Consider the following 18,777-nt stretch of genomic DNA (forward strand, 5'->3'; position numbering starts at 1 on the left):
ATAATAATATTTATTTTGATTAAAAATAGGGTAAATAGAAGTAACATATAAATAATTTCATAATAAAAATATAATAATATAATAATATATTTTATATTATAATATAAAAATAAATAATAGTATAATATAATAATAACAATATATTGTAATATAATATATATTTGTTTTCACCGCATATAAACTAGCTACGATCAAAAGAGTTTATTTATAACACATCCGTGCTCAGCCATGTTTATACTACTTCCATGCTCAAATAGATGTGAGAGGGGTACATACCAAATTGGCCGGATGATGAATTGGGAATAGATATAATAGGTTTCAAAAATATCTCAAGAGCAGAGGCTAAATAGGCATCCTATCAAAGTTAACAATTAATTACACTAGAGGCCAAATATTTATAGAAAAGGGCCAAATGGGTACTAATATAAAGTAGGTCGAATGAACATGACACAAGGATTTCGGCAAAGCTTTCGGCCGACTAAGTGTGATTGTTGATCTGACAGGCAGTACAAAATTAGGTTGCTCCGATAAATATGTATAGTGGGAGTATAATTAGTATCAATTATTAGAACTACCAAGAGTGAAATATGACATAGATGGCAACCGTCAAATGGGCACTTATTATTATTTAGTATAAATAAATAAAAATTATGCTTTGTAGTGACCCCTTTAACAATCCAAATTGATGCATTTTGTCTTATCTCTTTAATCTATTAGTAGTTTTTGCTTTAGAAGTGACTGTAACTTAGAATTTCTATTACCGTAGCCCGGTGCTGGACCACAATCCCTATCCAAATTAATCTCCTTCAAATTGTGATGCAATGATAGCTAAGGTCCTTGAAAATCAAGTTACTCTACTCTATCATTCATTTGATCGCCATCTTTCCCGCTGATCCAATGCAAGTAGCACATCCACACACACATCTATCCCCGTCATCCGACATGTCACTAATCCTCTCTACCAATGAGTTTCGCGATGCACCCGGATAGGATGGAGAAATGACAAATAATATCATACATACATACATACATACATACATACATACATACATATATATATATATATATATATATATATATATATATATATATATATATATATATAATATCGATATAATAAATTAATGGTATATTGATATACTATTTTTTTTTGTTGAAAAGAGAGATATTTTTATCACCAAATTTCAATCCAAGATCACTGCCTTAGGATGATCTTAGATACTCATCTTCAAGGATGGATTTTTTATCATCAAGTTGGATGGTGATTTAGGAGTGAGAGTGATTTGGGATTATTGTTATATAAGATTATCATGATACAATTTTGTCATCTCCACCTTCATCCTTCATCATCCTCGATCTTAGTATGGCACCCGATGCCAAACGCTCTCTATATGAGATTCTCCGGCGTCATCCTTCATCTTGATCGTAGTATATCACACCATGCCAAACCCTCTCTATAGGAGATTCAAGTGACTGCTCGTTATGCTTGTTAGCGAGTATCAGAAAAATGAGCAATTCTACTTAACAACAAAACTTGAGAAATGGCGGGGGAAAACTAATTTCGTGCAACTTTTAATCAATTGTAAATCCTATATTTTTTTAAAAAAATAATTGTAGTAACTTTTAATCCGTATTGCAATTCACTCCGACTCCCACACAAAAACAAAATCAAAGATAGTGATTTAAGTACAAGATTTTTTCTTTCCTAACAGGATATGCCTTTCCTACGTAACGGTACCGCAAATTGAACCCGCCGCATATCTTTCACAGGAAGCAGGTCCGCTGTCCTATCTTTGATAGAGCCATTAGGAAAAAGTCTCATCATCGGAATGCAATGCAAGTTTATGAAGCACAGCATCGCCTAGAAAAGATGAAGTAGGGAATCTATTCGTTCAGGCCGTTGGGCCTTTCGGCCACATTAATTAATCCTACCAAAAGATGCAACTAATACCATCCCAAGACACACCGACCATTAATGGCGGACGCAAAAGCTCCAAATTTCCATGATGACACGTTCCTATTCACAAAACGTAAAAAAAAAAAGCAAAAAAAAAAAGAAAAAAGCACACGTTAATCCGAATCGGTAATTGATCAAGCGAACCACCGTGGGCGCCGCCGCTTGGCCCCAACAGCGCAGCTCCGGCTCCGGGGGAACAGCAAATCGGATCCGACCCGGACGTCGTCGTCGAAATCGCAGGGCTTGTCCTCGTCGATGCGGCCGATCGCCACGCTCTGGCTCCTGGGCACGAAGATGCCGGCTCGTGCGTTGAGCGAGCCGGCGCGGCCCTGCGACGCGGCGCGGATGAGCTCCCTCAGATCCTCGTCGCTCGCGCTCGTCCTCGCCGAGCCGAGGCTGTAGCTCCTCGGCACCGAGGCGAAGGTCGGGTAGCCGATCGCTGCGCCGTACTGGACCCGCCCGAAAAGGCTCGCGACGCCGCTCCTCTTGCTCATAGTTCCAAGGCTTATCGTTGAATAAATGGAATAAGATAGGAAATAAGGAAGGTAAGAGAAGGGAGGAGGAGGGCTGTATTTAAGGGATCGGTGGATGGGATTGTGGAAGGAAACGACTTTGGCGGAATAATATTTACAGGAAGGAGACGGCGAAGGTGGGAAAAAAGGTGACGGCTTGGGGACAATGGAGTCTAACGTCGACCTTTCTTTCTTCTTTTACTTTTGTTATGCGATGCTTTGGACTGCTGGTTTAAGGGATTAGGATAAGGATGAGGGGAAGGTGATGGCCTGATTTAAGGGATTGGATGTTCTGAAAACACGGCAATTCATCGCCCACGGGTTGTCATGGTTTAAAGGGTTGTCATGGTTGATGGTTTAAAGTTGATTCAGTGGCGAAATGGATACCACATGTTCAACGTTGAGAGGTGTAGGTGGGGGAGAATAATCCATGGGTCCAATGTAGAAGAGAAAATGGAGTGTAGACGGGAAGTTTGGTCTATTCATCTCGCTTTTACTTAGATAATAAATGACTATCCTATTGCATTGTATTATGACAAGTCTAACGGTAGAGATTTCTTCCGTTGCAGAAGATGAGGATCCAAAGAAAAATGAGATGGGTAGACCTAATAATTGTTGTTCAATATAAAATGGCAGTCGGTCAAAGAGAGGATTAGGAGTCAATTTTTTACTTCGTTACTTTTTTTTTTATTTACTTTGTTATTTTCAATGAGTCATTTTCAAAATAGGTCTCCGCAGCAGACCTTGTGGTAGGATGACTAATTTGCCGGAGTGGTCACCATTGTTGCTTGGACACTCTTATTTATAAATAACTAATGATTTACATGATTTTTTTATAATATATTAATGATGAGGAACATATTTTATGCTATTTTGCGAGAATCTGGAGAGATCAAAGTAGTAGACTACTTTAGAATAGAATGGAAGACTTGTCTATATCTTAATTTTTTAAATACTTTATTTACAAATTGCCTTGCAGGACTTACTCATCAAGATGTATAGCTGTTGATTCACTAGATTGATTATACTTTTTATCATTTAAATAATTCATAAACTTTTTCTAATTCTTGTGATATACATGTCTAGTATTTCCCTCATTAATTTAGAGAAGAGAAAACAAAAAAGTAGTTATGGTGTTTAACTATATGTAGATGAGATTAGTTATGGATATAGGGAGAGGGGTGTGGGTGTGGGTGTGGGTGTGGGGCAGAAATATGTGTTTCAACCATCTAGATTTTTGATGTCTTTAAAAATAAGGTAACGTTGCGTGCCATGTGTTATTTTATATTATCTAAAAATCTACACAAGCTAAAAAGCATGCATATATTATTTTGATGGATCAAACCACTGTGGTAGCTTTTTGATCAAATATGAATATGGAAATTCTAGGTGACTCTATGAAGTGCAAGTTTGGAGCGGACTTGTGGTTGACCAACCATACCGTAGAGTACTTAATACTACTTGGTACAAGTCCCTTGGTACAGTGCAGCCAAATATATATGTGCGCTTGAGTATATGTACCCTTAGGATAATGCCACAATTTTTTATTAGCCTCTCAAATTTGGGTGAATGTGTCAAAGATTGTTATGACAGCATACTTCTTAGATGGTTGGCTTTGACCGTGATTTTTGAATTGATGACCATCGTCTTGATTTTTATAATTCTATAGGGTAAAGAAGTTACATGTGTCGAATAGGCAAGCGGTTATATATTTCTAAAATGGTTATTAATACCGATTGTTGCCACTGGGAATTGGCTTGTCCCAGGCTTCGAGAGCTATTCTGGTTATGCAAGGCCGCAATTTGAAATAGAGAGCTGCTGTAGGGTTTCGGCTTGCGGTCAAGCTCCGACCAGAAACAACAAATACAAAGAAATCCTATTACTGGAGTGTATCTAGTGGGCAACCCTCCGATGCTTAAGTTAGGATGATGCACAGGGAACAGAGAAGATTTTCAGTGGTCTGTCATGACACACAAGTACTTTCTTGGAAGGTTCCTTATGAGTGGATTGTACGAGCGAAGGCGCAAGCTTATCACCCCAGAATTTAGGCACATGGATCGGTTAGGATTGGCAAGCCTCTGCACGTTCTAAGATTGAATTAGGTGTGGACATTTTGTACACGGATCGCGTCCTGCCCATTTGGCTGGCGTGATCTCAGAGGCCACTTGAGATTTCGGCCGAGATATCGCTAGTTGTGGGGAGTCTTTAAAATTGGAAGTCAGCCGCATGTTTCTGGGCATGCCACATGGCATGCTTTAGTTGGTGATTTAGACTCTTTATATGAGGTGTGGTCGGTTCTAAAACCCATTACTTGCCTCCAACTTCCTTATCTTAGATGAGCTAGCTGGATCGGGTTGTAGAAGCAGTCTCCTCGGTGGGGCCGATCAGCGAAGTTTACTTACGAAGCCGGGTGATTGTCATAGTCGCTTTCCATAACCTCTCTAGCACTTATTTGGTGGTCTCTCATGAGTAGATTATATAGGCAGAGGTGCGAGCTTGTCGCCTAAAAATTTGGGCACGTGGGTCGGTCGAGATTGGCAGACGTCCGCATGCTTCGAGATTCAGGAGCGGATGTTTTGCACGTCGATAGCATCCTGTCCATTGGGCTGGCATGATCTCAGAAGCTGCTCAAAAATTTGGCCGAGGTGTTACCAACTGTGGAAAGTCTTTAAAATTTGAAGTCAGTCGCGCGCTTATGAGCTTGCCATATAGCGAGCTTTAGTTGGTGATCTAGAGGTTTTGTAGTAAGCTTTGATTGACTGGCCCTTCCTATGAGTTGTGGCCGGTTCCGAGACCTATCACTGATCATTCAATCAAAGTTGAAATCACCAAGTGCCAACACTGCCGCGATTATTACATAGAGTTGACCAACCACTTGCTACAGAGTAGCACCTGCCAGATAGCATTTTTGATCATTTGTCCTGTGCTTTTGATCAAATACGTGTTCTTGAGCTTATTCAATCCTATGAGATTAATTTTCTTAGCAAAAGAAGATGGCTCTATCTACCATGCGTGTGAAATAATATGTATCCTATTACCATCGATGTGACATGATGTGTTTCTTGCTCGTGTTTAACGATTCTCACCTTTGAACTAATTAACAAACTAAAGTCCAGAACATTAATTGCCTCTTCCCCTTTCTTGGCTAGCATATGGCTTCTCTTGGTCACTAATCCCCAAAAGGGCAATCTTAACACACCAATATGTTGGAACTTTTTCTTTTTATGTGACCTCAATTATCATTCGTTGGAAGTCTCTTTTTGGACTCTATTTTAATGGTCACTTTAAACTTTATGTCAATGTTTTAGTTGTAGATGGCACGATCCTATTTTGATGGTACATTATGTGGCTTCAGTTTATAATTTATATAATATCCATATCAAATATTTATTGGCATGATTAATAATCCTTATATCCGTATATGACATTGGAAATTAAAGTGAACCAATTTTGTATATGCTTCAACTTGATATTTAAGAAAGTGCCTATCAATAACACATCTAAATTGAAGATAACTACTTAAACTGTATCTATTGCTTGTGTAAGAAGGTTTTTATTTATTACTTGGTCAGTAGGGTGCAAATGGCTCATGAGTGATCCGACCCAACTCGATTTTTGTTCGGATCCTAATTTTGGACCTAGATCCAATCTAATAGAAAATTGGATCGGATCCACGGCTATAATTTTTAACCCAACAGATCATTCGGACTAGATCGGATCCATATATAATCCGGTCCAAACCAAAAAATTCAAGTTCGGTTTGGGTATGCGTCATATTAGTTTGTTCGGATCCGGTTTACCAAAAGACTATCATGAAAATAGAAAAAAAAAGAAGAAGAAATACTCATCAACAATCTGACTCTCTTTATGTATTCAGAAGGTCGGACATTGATACAACATTGCATTTGTAGAAAAATATGATTGGGTTGCAGATGAATCATTGCATTTTGAAAAAAATACACATGTATAGACCTTGTTTTTATTTATATTAACATAACAAAGACGTAGTCTCATAAGAGAAAAATAAAACGAAATTAGAGCCAACCCACAAGATGGCCTTCCTCAGCGTACAGAGATCTCAGGGCCTTAGCATCTTGGGCGGGCTTGGCACAACCCCAGGAAGGGCATCCTCAAACCCATCCGAAAGCGAGTACCGCGGCACCTCTGCCTTGAACCGAAAAATATTCCAGCTAGGAGTCGAAAACAGCGAGGACGATGAAGACGGCGAAGAGGACGACGAGCCGCTCCGCCCTTCCGAGGGCGAAGAGCGGACGGGGGTGGCGGGGGGCGCGACGCCATGATCCGACCCGAGAAGCACAGTCCTGAGGAGGGCGGAGTAGGCGCCGGAACCGTCCTCACGGCTGCTAACGCCGGAGGCAGGGGGCTAGGGTTGGGCGTCGGTGACGGGGAGTAGAGGTCGAAGAGAGCAAGTTGGATCCGGTGCGGCTGGGGATGAAGCGGTTGCTGTAGATCGTGCAAGAAGAGGAGGACGCGGAGAGGGCGCCCGGGGGGGTCTCGTGGAGGAAGGAAGGCCGTGCGGCGGAGGATGGGATTTGGCGCTTGGAGTGGGATGGGGGGTTCTCCAAGGGAGGAGGAGAGGAGAAGGGGAAGGCGGAGGAGAAGTCCATGGGGTAGTGCTCTCCTCTGTTTTCTTTTTATTTTTTCCATCGTGGGGTTCGGGTGGTGCGAGGTTGCCAAATAATTCGAAGGGGGTTCAAGAGGGAGTGGTTGGAAGCTAAAAAGATAGCTTCAGAAGGCCCGTTGGACTCTAAAGAGTTAGCAGTCACAGAGCTATGGGCCGAACCCAGCTCCAGCTAATCTGTTTCGCTGTGCAAAACTCGCGAGTCGGATCTGGACAGTTTGTAGAATTGAAAATTAAAATAATTTAAATTTTAATAAGATTGGGCCAGTATTTAAAAAATCCACATCTGACCTCGAAAATAAAATGGGTATAATTTTAAAATTCAACTTGCCCCACTGTCCTTTAAAGTAACTTAGTTCGGAAGTAGATTATGAGTCAATCTAACCTATTTGTACCCCTATCGATAAAGTAGAAAAAATCAAGGACAAATACTGGCACTGGGTTCTTATTGTGGCATTGCCGAGGAATTATGTCAGAAATTGGCAAGGACGACCGAGTCCTTCTAGTGAGCAGGCAGAGCTATGAATCAAAGACGTGAGCTGCCACCAAGGTGGTAGCCTGGTAATAAGGGGGCTTGGACTCCACCTCAGTTGTTCGGGTTCGAAACGCGCGGACGTCGATTCAATCAGGGAGCCGGATGTCTTACGCTCAGATGGTTCTGTGTAGATATGCTTTCCTTCCATCAGTACTGAGGTGACACTGGGATGACGTACTCATACGTGGATGGCCCAGTGAGGTTTTCCACGGGTTGAGAAGGGTATGCAGAAACTTGCGACCTGCATCGAACATTTTCTGATGGAAGGAGGCCCAGTGGAAGCTGCTACGCGAGTGATGGTTCATATATCATTGTTCCACCTCTCAGGTAACTATTTAGTTTGATGGTGATGGTTTCTAACACGATAAGACTAGATTTGTGAGTCATTGCAACGGTCATTGTGACCACTAGACTGCGGCTAGGGTGGGAGAGAAACATAACAGCCCTCCGGAATCTCGGTTGTTTATGGTTACAATAGGGAGCTTGCCAATTTTGACGGCCGCCGGGATATTTGAACTCCGGGTTTTCTCGTTTCCATTTTGGCGTGGGGCATTGTTTTCAACCGTCTAGACCCGTGATGGCTTGACTCTTCCTTTAAAGAGAACACTGAAATGAGAATCAAATTATTTCGGCTCATAGTTTATGAACCTGTTACTATCAAAGGAGGAAACATAAATACGGCTGAGAAAGAGATGGGTGATTGACAGCTACAATAGACTGCATCTTAATAATTTAGGCCTGAATTATTGCTCAGCATTTACAGTAGTTCCAAAAGCTACTTCCAATTCTTAAGATGTCTAAAATTATCAAAATGCCTGTATACACCAATGTCTTGAAACCTAGTCGAGGCTCCAAGGTGTTTTGTTATTTGGATCACGGGTTAACGGGTTGATCCGAGTCAATCATGGGTCGACCCCAGATTTAACCGTTTTAACCTTATCTCTTAGCCAATTAACGCAGCTGCATTGTGGGGGATTCCACCAAGACACAAATAATTATTGGTTGGACTAGGTCCACCATTGAGCGGGTGGACTAGTTCAATCAGAATGCGATGGACAAATGCGGAGAAAAAAAGAAAGAGAGAAAAAGAAAATTTTGTCCCCCTTGCTCTCCAATTGAATTTTAATCCACCAATTCAACAGTAGATTGGATCCAGCCAAAAATTTCTCCCATGACAAACCCCATACGTGGACCTTCTCATAAGAGAGAGCAAAAGGAACTAGTTGTAAAATTGAGATGAACAATAAAAACAAAAATATAAAATATAGATTAACTAAAATCAAAAAAATTAGAACTATGATATCATATGGTAAAATCGAAAACACAAAAGAGTCGGAACACATAAAATAAATTAAAAAACCAAGAAAAAGGATAATATGATAAAAATAAAATAAAACTAACTAAAGATGAAAATTAAAATTTTAGAAATTGCACAAGTGGAATGAAATTAAAATTCATCTAAACATGACAGAAATAAATAAAATATCAAATTATTTTTTGCTTCAAATATTAAAGTATTAAATTGATATATTTATAGGATAAATAATAAAATGGAAATAAAAATAAATACCTAAATATGAGCAATGAAATAAATCTAATAAATTAAATCTTCTATAAAATTATAAAATGAAATAATGGAATATATAACAAAAATGGAATAAATTAATTTTAAAATACACAAATGGTAAAAAAAAATATAAATTAATAAAACTAAAAAGACATAATAAAAATTAAAGACAAGAAATATAATGAGAAAAACAATAAATTTATGACAAGTACAAAAGGATAGACATGTGTACTAATAAAAATAAAATAAATAAAATAAAAATTAAATTATTAAAATTTAAAAATTATTTAGATTTGTAAAATTGGAATTGATGGGAAGGAGCTGAGAATTATAGGCTAGCAACTGCGGCTAGCACGCATCACGAGCTCGATTTGATCATGTTGAGGCAAATTATCTCTAACCCAAATCTAAACTTTAAACCCATATATGTCTAACTAAGACAAAATTGTTAAAATAAATCCTCACAAACAATTCAAAAGATCATACCATACAAAAACTTGACAGATTGGAAGTTAAGCATTTTGAAGTAGCCTTGCAGATTGATTAGGATTGGCAACCTCCACAATGTTCTGATCTTATCTAAATTCATTTGGATCCAAGAGCTAGGACTGCCCCCTGTGGTTTCAGATTTGTGCTTTCCTGGCAAGATTTGTAATAAAACTAGGCCTCCCATGCTATATTCAATAATTGTGGTTTTGGATCCAACCAAATTGATGAACCAGTTGGAACAGTAATGACCTATCCAACATATGAGTCCCTTATTTGGAGTGTTAGATCCAAATTGATTTCAATGATTAATGATAACTCATGGGTGCCAACTAAATTGAGCTTTCTGATTGTCTGAAGTAGGTTGTGGTTTCAGCATAAATCCACTCTGATCAAAACTACCAAGAGGAGCCCAAATTATTTGGGAAGTCTACATTTTTTTATGGTTTGGTGGTTCCTATGACCTAATAAATGAGTTTCTTCCTAAAGTACTGAGATTCTCTGCATCAGGGTGCAAATAACGAGGATGGTAACATGGTTCAACGTATGAGTTCCGTTGCAGCATTGCAAGGATTTATTTTGGAACCAAAGACAGAATATGCGGCAATTAAGTGCATTCCCCTCGGTGTTAAGAGCTGGGACAGCTAAAAAAATGGAGGAAGGAATTATTTAATATAAAGAGAATTATTTTCATATTCCTTGAAAATGCAGCCTTCCACATCAAGCTCCACATGAAATTTCACTAATTTATACAAAAATAAAAACAAAAAAATGAGGATGGTGCCAAATAGGTTTTAAATAATTATTTCTATTTTCAAAGCGTTTTATGCAGAGAATGCTCATGATGAAGTTCCTTCAAAGACATGGAGAGAAGATATTTTCCTTGCTTCAATATACATGAATGCTAATGCAAAATGAGCGAGTTGAAATCTAAATGAAATTGAGGTGGGAAAAGAACATAAAATTTTTTTTATTTTTTTTTGAAAAAATTATATGACACTAGAATGGACCTCCACTATCTTTTTTATTTTTTTAACAATCGATATCTTAAGTGTAAACTTCACTGCTTCATTTTTTTTTCTTTGTGCAACCTTTGAATTTATATATCATTTTAATTCTAGAGAAAATTATCTCCTACCCTCTCAACTTTGCCTTCTTGATCATATATCTCATATAGTTTAAAAATGTTTAATTAGATCAATCGACTTAATTTTTGTTGCAATCTAATCTTTCTATCTACCTCCTCTACGACATCATTAACGATCATCGGTAAATAGTTAAACTACCACCACCACATCATAATCTACTCTAGATCATCCTCTTTCTTTCTTTTTCTCTATTCTTCTTGTAGAAAGCAAAAGCATTTCAGCTCAACGATATCAGCATCATTGGCACCCTCTTGCTCCAGCCCGTCAAACACATGACTTGGTACCATCGATATTGTTAGCATAATTTTAGAGATCACGTAACAACCTGCATCGCCCATAATATTTTTTTTATTAGCGTGATTCTGTATCAACTTATATTATTTTTCTTTATTAGTATGATCTTGTTAGAGTGATTTTAGGGATCACATAACAGAAGCTTGCAGATTATTATTTGGTTCAAGCTCTTCGCCGCGAGGACCATCTTCAATGGTTCGTATGTAAGCAGCAGCAATATCTGAATCACAAAAGGGGCTCTACATATGTCATCAAGAAGCAGAATAACACTTCAGATCCCCTAATGTATCACTGCAATGTGTTACATATAATGTGACATGTTATCTTGTGAAATTAAAGGAAAAAGCTGAAAGTTGGCAGAGGCCTAGTGGTCATACATGTATGATTCCACTTCCCTCTTCCTCTGTTTTGGGCTGTTCCAGCCTTTTCCTTGTCATTAATTGATAAAAAGCGTGGTAGATAACCACCGTTTTGCTCAAAGAGAGGAAAAAAGAGAGAGAGAGAGAGAAAGAAATGGAATATGAAAGCAATGTAGATAGCATCCATTCACCCAAGAATGAGTAACCTATGCCCTAAGTTGATTTGTTAGGTTGTTAATTATTGTGCGAGTGTGCTTTATTTTTTTGACTTTTGCAAACACATCTGATTATGCTATAAAGCAAACTCCTTTAGACTCCACCTTCATCAACCACTCTTCACTTATATTGTCCCGTTAGATACTGCAATCTTTAAAAATTTCACTTCCTCAATTCCTATTCTCTCCTTTCCTACCATGACTTTTTTTCTTATTTTCACAAAGGTGATCTACTGTTTTTCCTTTCAAAAAAGTTTCTTTTGAAACATACCTGATCTTTACACTCCTATATATCATTGTGACTGTATTAAGCTATCAACATGCATGCGTCACTGAGCTGAATCTGTAAATTAATTTTGTTATAAGGTAGGGATCCAATAAATGAGAAATAAATCATTGTTATAAGAAAAGCTCATTTTGTTGGAATAGAAATCGAGCAAGTCTTTTCTCCAGAATCGAGATGAATCATCAAACTATATAACTAATAAAATATTTACTTCAAACCAAGGAACGGCATCTGAGGCTCCCAACTTTGGGGTGTTTTTAAAACGGATCCATGGAGGGAGGGATCCAGGAATGGAACTCAGGTGGTGGGAGCCACAAAACAGCCATGAACAACGTAAAATATTGGGGTTATTTAATCAAGATGGTTGCTTTTCTTCTTTAATACGGGAGGCACGAGATCACGGTCAAAGCAGCCAACCAAAGCAAGTTGGCAGCATCAAGATACTGTCTGTCTCTGACCGGTCGCACGAGTTTTCTGCGAGTTGGTCCGCTGCCTCACGAGCCCATCCAGAAGTCGAGCCAATAGCTATGACTTGGCACGTGATGTTCAAATTTATAATATCGAACTTAGAATGATATTGTTTAATTTATTAACTAAATAGACCGGTTAACAAGAACCAAATCCATCTTTGCAGGCACGGAGAGAGAAGAAAGAGGATGTTTCGAAGCGCATCTACCATAAGGTAAATAGGGCTGTAAATTGAATGGCCTCTATATAATGAAGCATTTTAGTGATGGATTATGAATTGACTTGGCATTGATATTGAGAATGTTTGCGAATATTTTACTTTTCGATGTTTTTGAATGTATTTATATTAAAATGGTGTGAATCGTTTGAGAAAAAAAAAAAAACTTAAAAAGGGATGTAAAATATAATATGACTACGTCCCATGAAAGATTGTGGCATTCAGGATGAAATGGGTGTGAAAAGTATTTCCTGATACCAGCATGCCCTCCTTTCCCTTCTTTCTTTCTTTTTTTTATTTTTTTATTTTTAGTCCTTGTCAAATTGCAAAAACAAATATCCATGTCGTAATTCTTGCAGTATATAGTATGTGATATATCGATTTGGTTGACCAGATATTTATTTGCATGTTAGATCATAGTTCAGTGCTCCAGATCTCATAGATCAAAACACAATTTAGCGGGGATTTGCACCATACAGCTGCCATGAGGAGCAGAAAGGAAGTTTCACATTAATTTCTGATTGTTTTCATGCAAGATTGTTCTGAATTATTTTCATATTCATACAGACCCAAACTACTCACCACGCCCCCTAGCATGAACAACACATCGCTTCGTAATCTCGTTCTCAGAATGATACCATCTTTTGCGATGTCACCTACAGGGAATTAGCTGTACACTCAACAAGTTCCGCATAAATTGGTTTGACACAGCCTCTTTAGATACGTTGAATCTGCTGTTTGGATGGGCCTCTCCTATACCAGATAGATATTAGGCACAGACCGTTTTCTCCTTAAAGAAGATTCAACTACAATAATCGAGTAGATTCGGAGTCGGAGACGCACAAGCGAGAACCGGCCGCTGCTCCACGATATTCGTAATTTACTGAAAGAGTGTGGCTCCCATCAGACCATACACGTCTATAGATGGCAAACGGTGCTGCCGACTGAATTGCTTTCTATGCGGCTCACCACTTTGCACGTTTCGTCCGGATGGATCGTGGCTTCATAGCGGAGCCTTTATGTAGTCTTTTATTTTCCGCATCTACATCTGTCGTGTGAGCTGCTGTTGTAAAAGTAATGTTGCATCTCAGGCACAACTTGGAGCAAGGTTGAATGCTTGGATACCAACCTAGCCTAATCATATACTATTCAAACAGTATTGCTCGCTCACACCAAGTGCATGGCTACAAGACCTACACTGTGCGTTGATGGACATGTGTCATGAGTCATGACAGCACGATATGTATGATATCATGAGGAACAAAATCCAAATGTTTCCAAACAAACGCTTGAATTGATGACTCCTGCGTAACGTGGCGGGTGCAATAATACATTTTGCCGCGACTTGTTGGTAACGATTTGCGAAGTGGACTCAATTGGCATTGCACAAAATTTCTGGACGGTATATGGGTTGTAGTCGTAGACCACACGTCACTCAAGGAGGGTCGATGCCTGGCTCGCAGTAAGAAAAAACAAAAAAAAAGGAAAAAGAAAGGTGACCGGGGGGAGACCGGAAAAATTTGCTGGCCCACACGTGTCAGTGCTGCACGTGGATCCCTCTGGTCGAGGCAGCCTTCCACCGGCTACTTCCGGTCACTTCCCCCGTCCTCCTTCGAGTCAAAAAGACCAAGACCCTCTCGTCCTTTTCCGCTCCCACTCAGAGAAAGATAGAAAGAGAGGGAGAGAGAAAGAGAGAGGCAGTGGAGGACCCCATCATCGATCTGATCTCACTCTCAAAAACGATCCTTCTCTTCTCTGCCTTCTCCACTCCCTTCTTCGGTGGATTTAGATCTCTTTTCTGCAGTTCTTCTGGATCTCATTATCTATTTCTTCCAAAAATTTTACGAAAAGTCTGGAATTTTTTCCCCTTTAGCCTTCGATATATCCTGACCTGGATTTCTTCTTGTGTTATCTGCTTGTCCTAAAAATTCTAAAGTTTTGATCTTTTTCCGTCTCTGTTATTAGTGTTGCATATTTTGCTCATCTTTTTTCTCTTTCTGTTCTGATCTGGGGCTCCCTTGTTGATGATTTCGCCTTTTTCTGAGCTTTATTGAGTGAGAGAGCGTTTGAAGGGATCATAAGTCCATTATGCTTGCCATGATGATGGCTTCTATCCTTTTCACTGGGGTCATATCAGTGCATCCCACCCTCAGTCTAAAGAACAAGGAAAAAGAGATCCCAGCTCCATCTCCACCTCCAAATCTCTCCCCGATTTAATTTTTTTTTTTTTGTTTCATCCCATTTCGCCGTTTCAGTCTTCTACTGCTCTTTGTCCCCTCTTGGATTCCGTTTCCTCGCAAAAAGATCGGATCTTGGCGAGTGGATTGGGAGGATGCCGCAATACCAGCAGCCGCCGCCCTGGGCGGTGGAGGGTGGTGGGCAGGTGCTCGACGTGGAGACCGCGGTTAAAGACGGGATCTTGGGCGCCACCGCAGGCGGCGGAGCTCTCGCCGGCGCCGCCGGGGAGAAGCTGGAGCTGAAGAAGATGATCGAAGAGCTCGATCCCCTCGACGACATCCCGGCCGTCTTTATCTGCCCCATCTCCCTCGATCCGATGACGGATCCGGTGACTCTGTGCACCGGCCAGACCTACGAGCGCGGCAATATACTCAAATGGCTCTCCATGGGCCACCTCACCTGCCCCACCACAATGCAAGAGCTCTGGGACGACGCCGTCACGCCGAACCGCACCCTTCTACAGCTGATTCATGCATGGTTCTCGCAGCGGTACCTGCGCGCTAAGAAGCGGGCCGAGGACGTTCAGGGTCGGGCGGCGGAGCTCATCGACACTCTTCGGAAGGCCAAGGGCCAAGCCAGGGTCCAGGCCCTGAAGGAGCTCCACCAACTGGTCACCGCCCACCCCTCCACAAGAAAGACGGTGGCGGAGTCCGGCGGCGTTGGCTTGGTCTCTTCTCTTCTGGGCCCATTCACTTCTCATGCTGTTGGCACTGAAGCAATTGGTATCCTTGTTAATCTTGACCTCTGTTCGGATTCGAAAGCTAATTTGATGCAGCCTGCCAAGGTCTCGCTCGTCGTGGACATGCTGAATGAGGGAACGATCGAGACGAGGATCAATTGCACGAAATTCATCGAGCTGCTGATGGAGGAGAAGGATTTCAGATCGGAGAATGTGTCAAGCTTCAGCCTTCTGGTGGGATTGCTGAAGCTGGCAAAGGATAAGAGGCACCCGAATGGGATTTCAGCTGGGCTTGGGCTCTTGAGGATGATATGCTCTCACAGGCAGGTTAGGATCTTGATTGTGAGTGTCGGGGCCGTCTCGCAGCTTGTTGAGCTCTTGCCGCATTTGAATCCAGAGTCTCTGGAAGCTGCATTGCAGATTTTAGATGATCTTTCAGCGATCCCAGAAGGACAGAAGGCTCTGAAGGATTGCCAGCAGACTATACCCAATGCAGTGAGGATACTGGTGAGGGTTTCGGAGGCTTGTACTCGGCATGCATTGTCTATTTTGTGGGCGATCTGCACTCTTGCACCTGAAGAATGTGCTCCACTTGCAGTGGAAATGGGTTTGGCTGCAAGGCTGCTGCTTATAATTCAGAGCGGTTGTGATCCGATGGTAAAACAGCGGTCGGCCGAGCTGCTGAAGATCTGCAGTGTCAATTATTCAGCAAGTCATTTCATTTCCAAGTGCAAGCTTACGAGGACAATACAGTAACCATTGGGATGATTACTACTTGGAGATTGTTGCTCTAATTATCTATCCAATTTGACTAGGACCAGAGAGTCTAAAGAATTTGGGGAGCCCTTGGAGTAGATCATCACTATTCAGAGAGAATGAAGCTTTAAGATATTGGCAAGGGTGAAGATAGTTGTGCAGCGAGCAATGAGATATAAGACTAAAACCCTGCTGCCTTGTGCATACCACTTTCGATACTTGAAATCTCTCTTCTAGTGATTCTTCTTGCCCAAAGAAGTATCCAGATGGTGATTTTCTTTGGGCGAAACTCAGCTGTGGATTTTAATGCATTGTGCCATGCGCAAAAATTATCCTCAATAAGAAGGTGAGATTCTGATGTTTGGTGGTTGTCATTTTTGTTATGTTAAAAATATTAGCCCTTCCTTGATTGTTTGTGCAGTTACAAGTCTGCCAGATAATGTAAATCTTTTTCCATGTATTTCAGATACATGAGAATCCAATAGCAAATTTTTGCCTAAAAATAATTACTTTTTTGCTGATTGTTTTGCACTATTACATGAATCATCAAAGTTTCTTGTGTACATTATTTTCTAGAGAATATATTCAATTTAATAATTTAGGATCATCTAATCATATTTAACTTGTTTGAAGTATTCTCTACTACATAGCTGATCAGAGTAACACCAGTTCATGCTTATAGTCAATGAAACATTGACTTCCTGTTCCCTATTTATTTCTTCATACTAGGTAGCGTTAGCTGTCTTCTCACCTTGTTGTGTAGAATTGAGTTGTTCTTATTCATGCATTTCTATATGTTCACGGCAGAATATATGTTGTATTCCCCAGTTCTTGTAAATCAAGTTGATAATACTTGTTCTTTGCCATTTTCAACTATTTGGACTTTTATCTCAACTAGCATATCAGCTATGTCATTTCTAAAGGGTTATTAGGGGCATAAGGTTTGAACCATCTGATTGTGGTCTTCAACAAAAGAACAAGAACTTTCAGAGCAAAGGCCCTAGGGAAGAAGCCACAGATCTTCAGCATAACCAAGACAGAAACATCTCAAACAAGGCTAGGAAAAGCAGACATATATGAATATCCAATCATTGCAAAGAAGCACCAATTTAAGTGGCCAATATGAATTAAATTAGTACAACGTCCTATTTAGTTTAATCGGAAGTCCAAATCAGGCAGAGGACGAAACAAGCTAGACAAGATGTAGGATTGTCTATAAAGTGCACAACATCTCTGTCGCCGAAGACCTAGTCAGTTTACTGAATGTAACAGGGGAGATCTACGAAGTAAGAGTTAATGGTACGAGACAAATAAGAAGGTTAATAGTACAAGACAAATACTGGTGCAGGCTAAGAAGGTTCTGAAATAGTCTTGCCACAAGAGTCATCGTACTAATTGAAAGATTTAATTTGATGGCTCTTAAAATTTGAGGAAATCATCAAAAATCGGCAATGGAAGTAGCAGGATGATGTTGGGGACCATATATTTAGATTGCTGGGTAGCTAAAAATTATGTCATAAAACCTAGAAGGGGCATTTTCTTTCTTTAGACCCATTATGTTTATGTTTATATATATATATATATATATATATAAACTTAGCTAAACGCTTGCTTGTTCTTTGTTATGTAGCAGAGATTGTGTATGATGGCTACCTTAGATGGCCACCTCCTGCTCTATAGAAGTGACATGAAGCATATCTCCCCTTGAAGCTAACTCACACCGAGTCATTCTTTGTGCCGTTCAGTTGGGGTCAAAATGTTGGATGACAAGGAGAAGTAGGTTATTTAGTAGGTTATTTGTGAATAATCTGGATGACAAGGTGAAGTATTAATATATTTCTCTTCAAAAATTTCTCCTTTGAACTGTACTAGGTTGCTACTGGATAGCTTCTTCTTGAAGATAAGTTACTCTGTTAGGTTCTTCTTCTGCAGTAGTATTCGACATGAATTCAAGATTAGCCCTGTATTGGAATTTGAATTGGAAAATAAAAAGGAGAAGCAGTAGTACTCATATGGTGGAAGGTAATTGAATTGATAAAGAAAGCCCAGCTTGTTTGTGTGGTTTTGTCATGGAGAACAGCTTAAATTTTTAACTTGGTCTAAAATCTAGAAGCAAGAAAGAATCCTGTGTGTTACAGAACCAATGGAAGCACTCGCGATTTGTTAAATGTACCATATATTTCTATCTCGTTTGAAGGGTAGAGCGACATGGTGATATTAGGTGCACATTTTTTTGGTAATTAGGTGTACATTTAATTAAAAGAGAGTATCTAAAAGCAGTTTTATATATGTTTCTTCTTCTAATACCATTGAACTACCAAATGAAAGCATCATGTGCATTCGCATAACAGCAATGCTATTCAATATTCCTAGGAGGGCTATCTGGATAAAAGAGAGAGAAGAAATCCTAATGGGAGA

The 18,777-nt window shown here is 39.9% G+C and overlaps 1 protein-coding gene and 1 pseudogene across 2 annotated transcripts; one reads left to right on the forward strand and one right to left on the reverse strand.

The window, feature by feature from the left end:
• Positions 1–1,336: 1,336 nt before the first annotated feature.
• LOC148715020 (uncharacterized) lies at positions 1,337–2,848 on the reverse strand. The gene has a single exon (XM_088712837.1). It carries the CDS (start codon positions 2,449–2,451, stop codon positions 2,092–2,094), a length of 360 nt encoding a protein of 119 aa, XP_088568963.1. The 5' UTR covers positions 2,452–2,848; the 3' UTR covers positions 1,337–2,091.
• Positions 2,849–14,335: 11,487 nt separating this feature from the next.
• On the forward strand, positions 14,336–18,402 carry LOC103723080 (U-box domain-containing protein 30 pseudogene; annotated as a pseudogene). Its single transcript, XR_005506441.2, has 2 exons — positions 14,336–16,705; positions 17,993–18,402. The product of XR_005506441.2 is annotated as a U-box domain-containing protein 30 pseudogene (transcript).
• Positions 18,403–18,777: the final 375 nt, after the last annotated feature.

The sequence above is a fragment of the Phoenix dactylifera genome, chromosome 1 (genome assembly GCF_051530095.1).
Source record: "Phoenix dactylifera cultivar Ajwa chromosome 1, Ajwa_hap1_PhDact_Kaust_v1.1, whole genome shotgun sequence".
In the NCBI taxonomy this organism is placed as follows: Eukaryota; Viridiplantae; Streptophyta; class Magnoliopsida; order Arecales; family Arecaceae; genus Phoenix; species Phoenix dactylifera.

Excerpts from the sequence above, each read along its gene's own strand:
- LOC148715020 (XM_088712837.1), bottom strand. The coding sequence starts at position 2,451 with ATGAGCAAGAGGAGCGGCGTCGCGAGCCTTTTCGGGCGGGTCCAGTAC.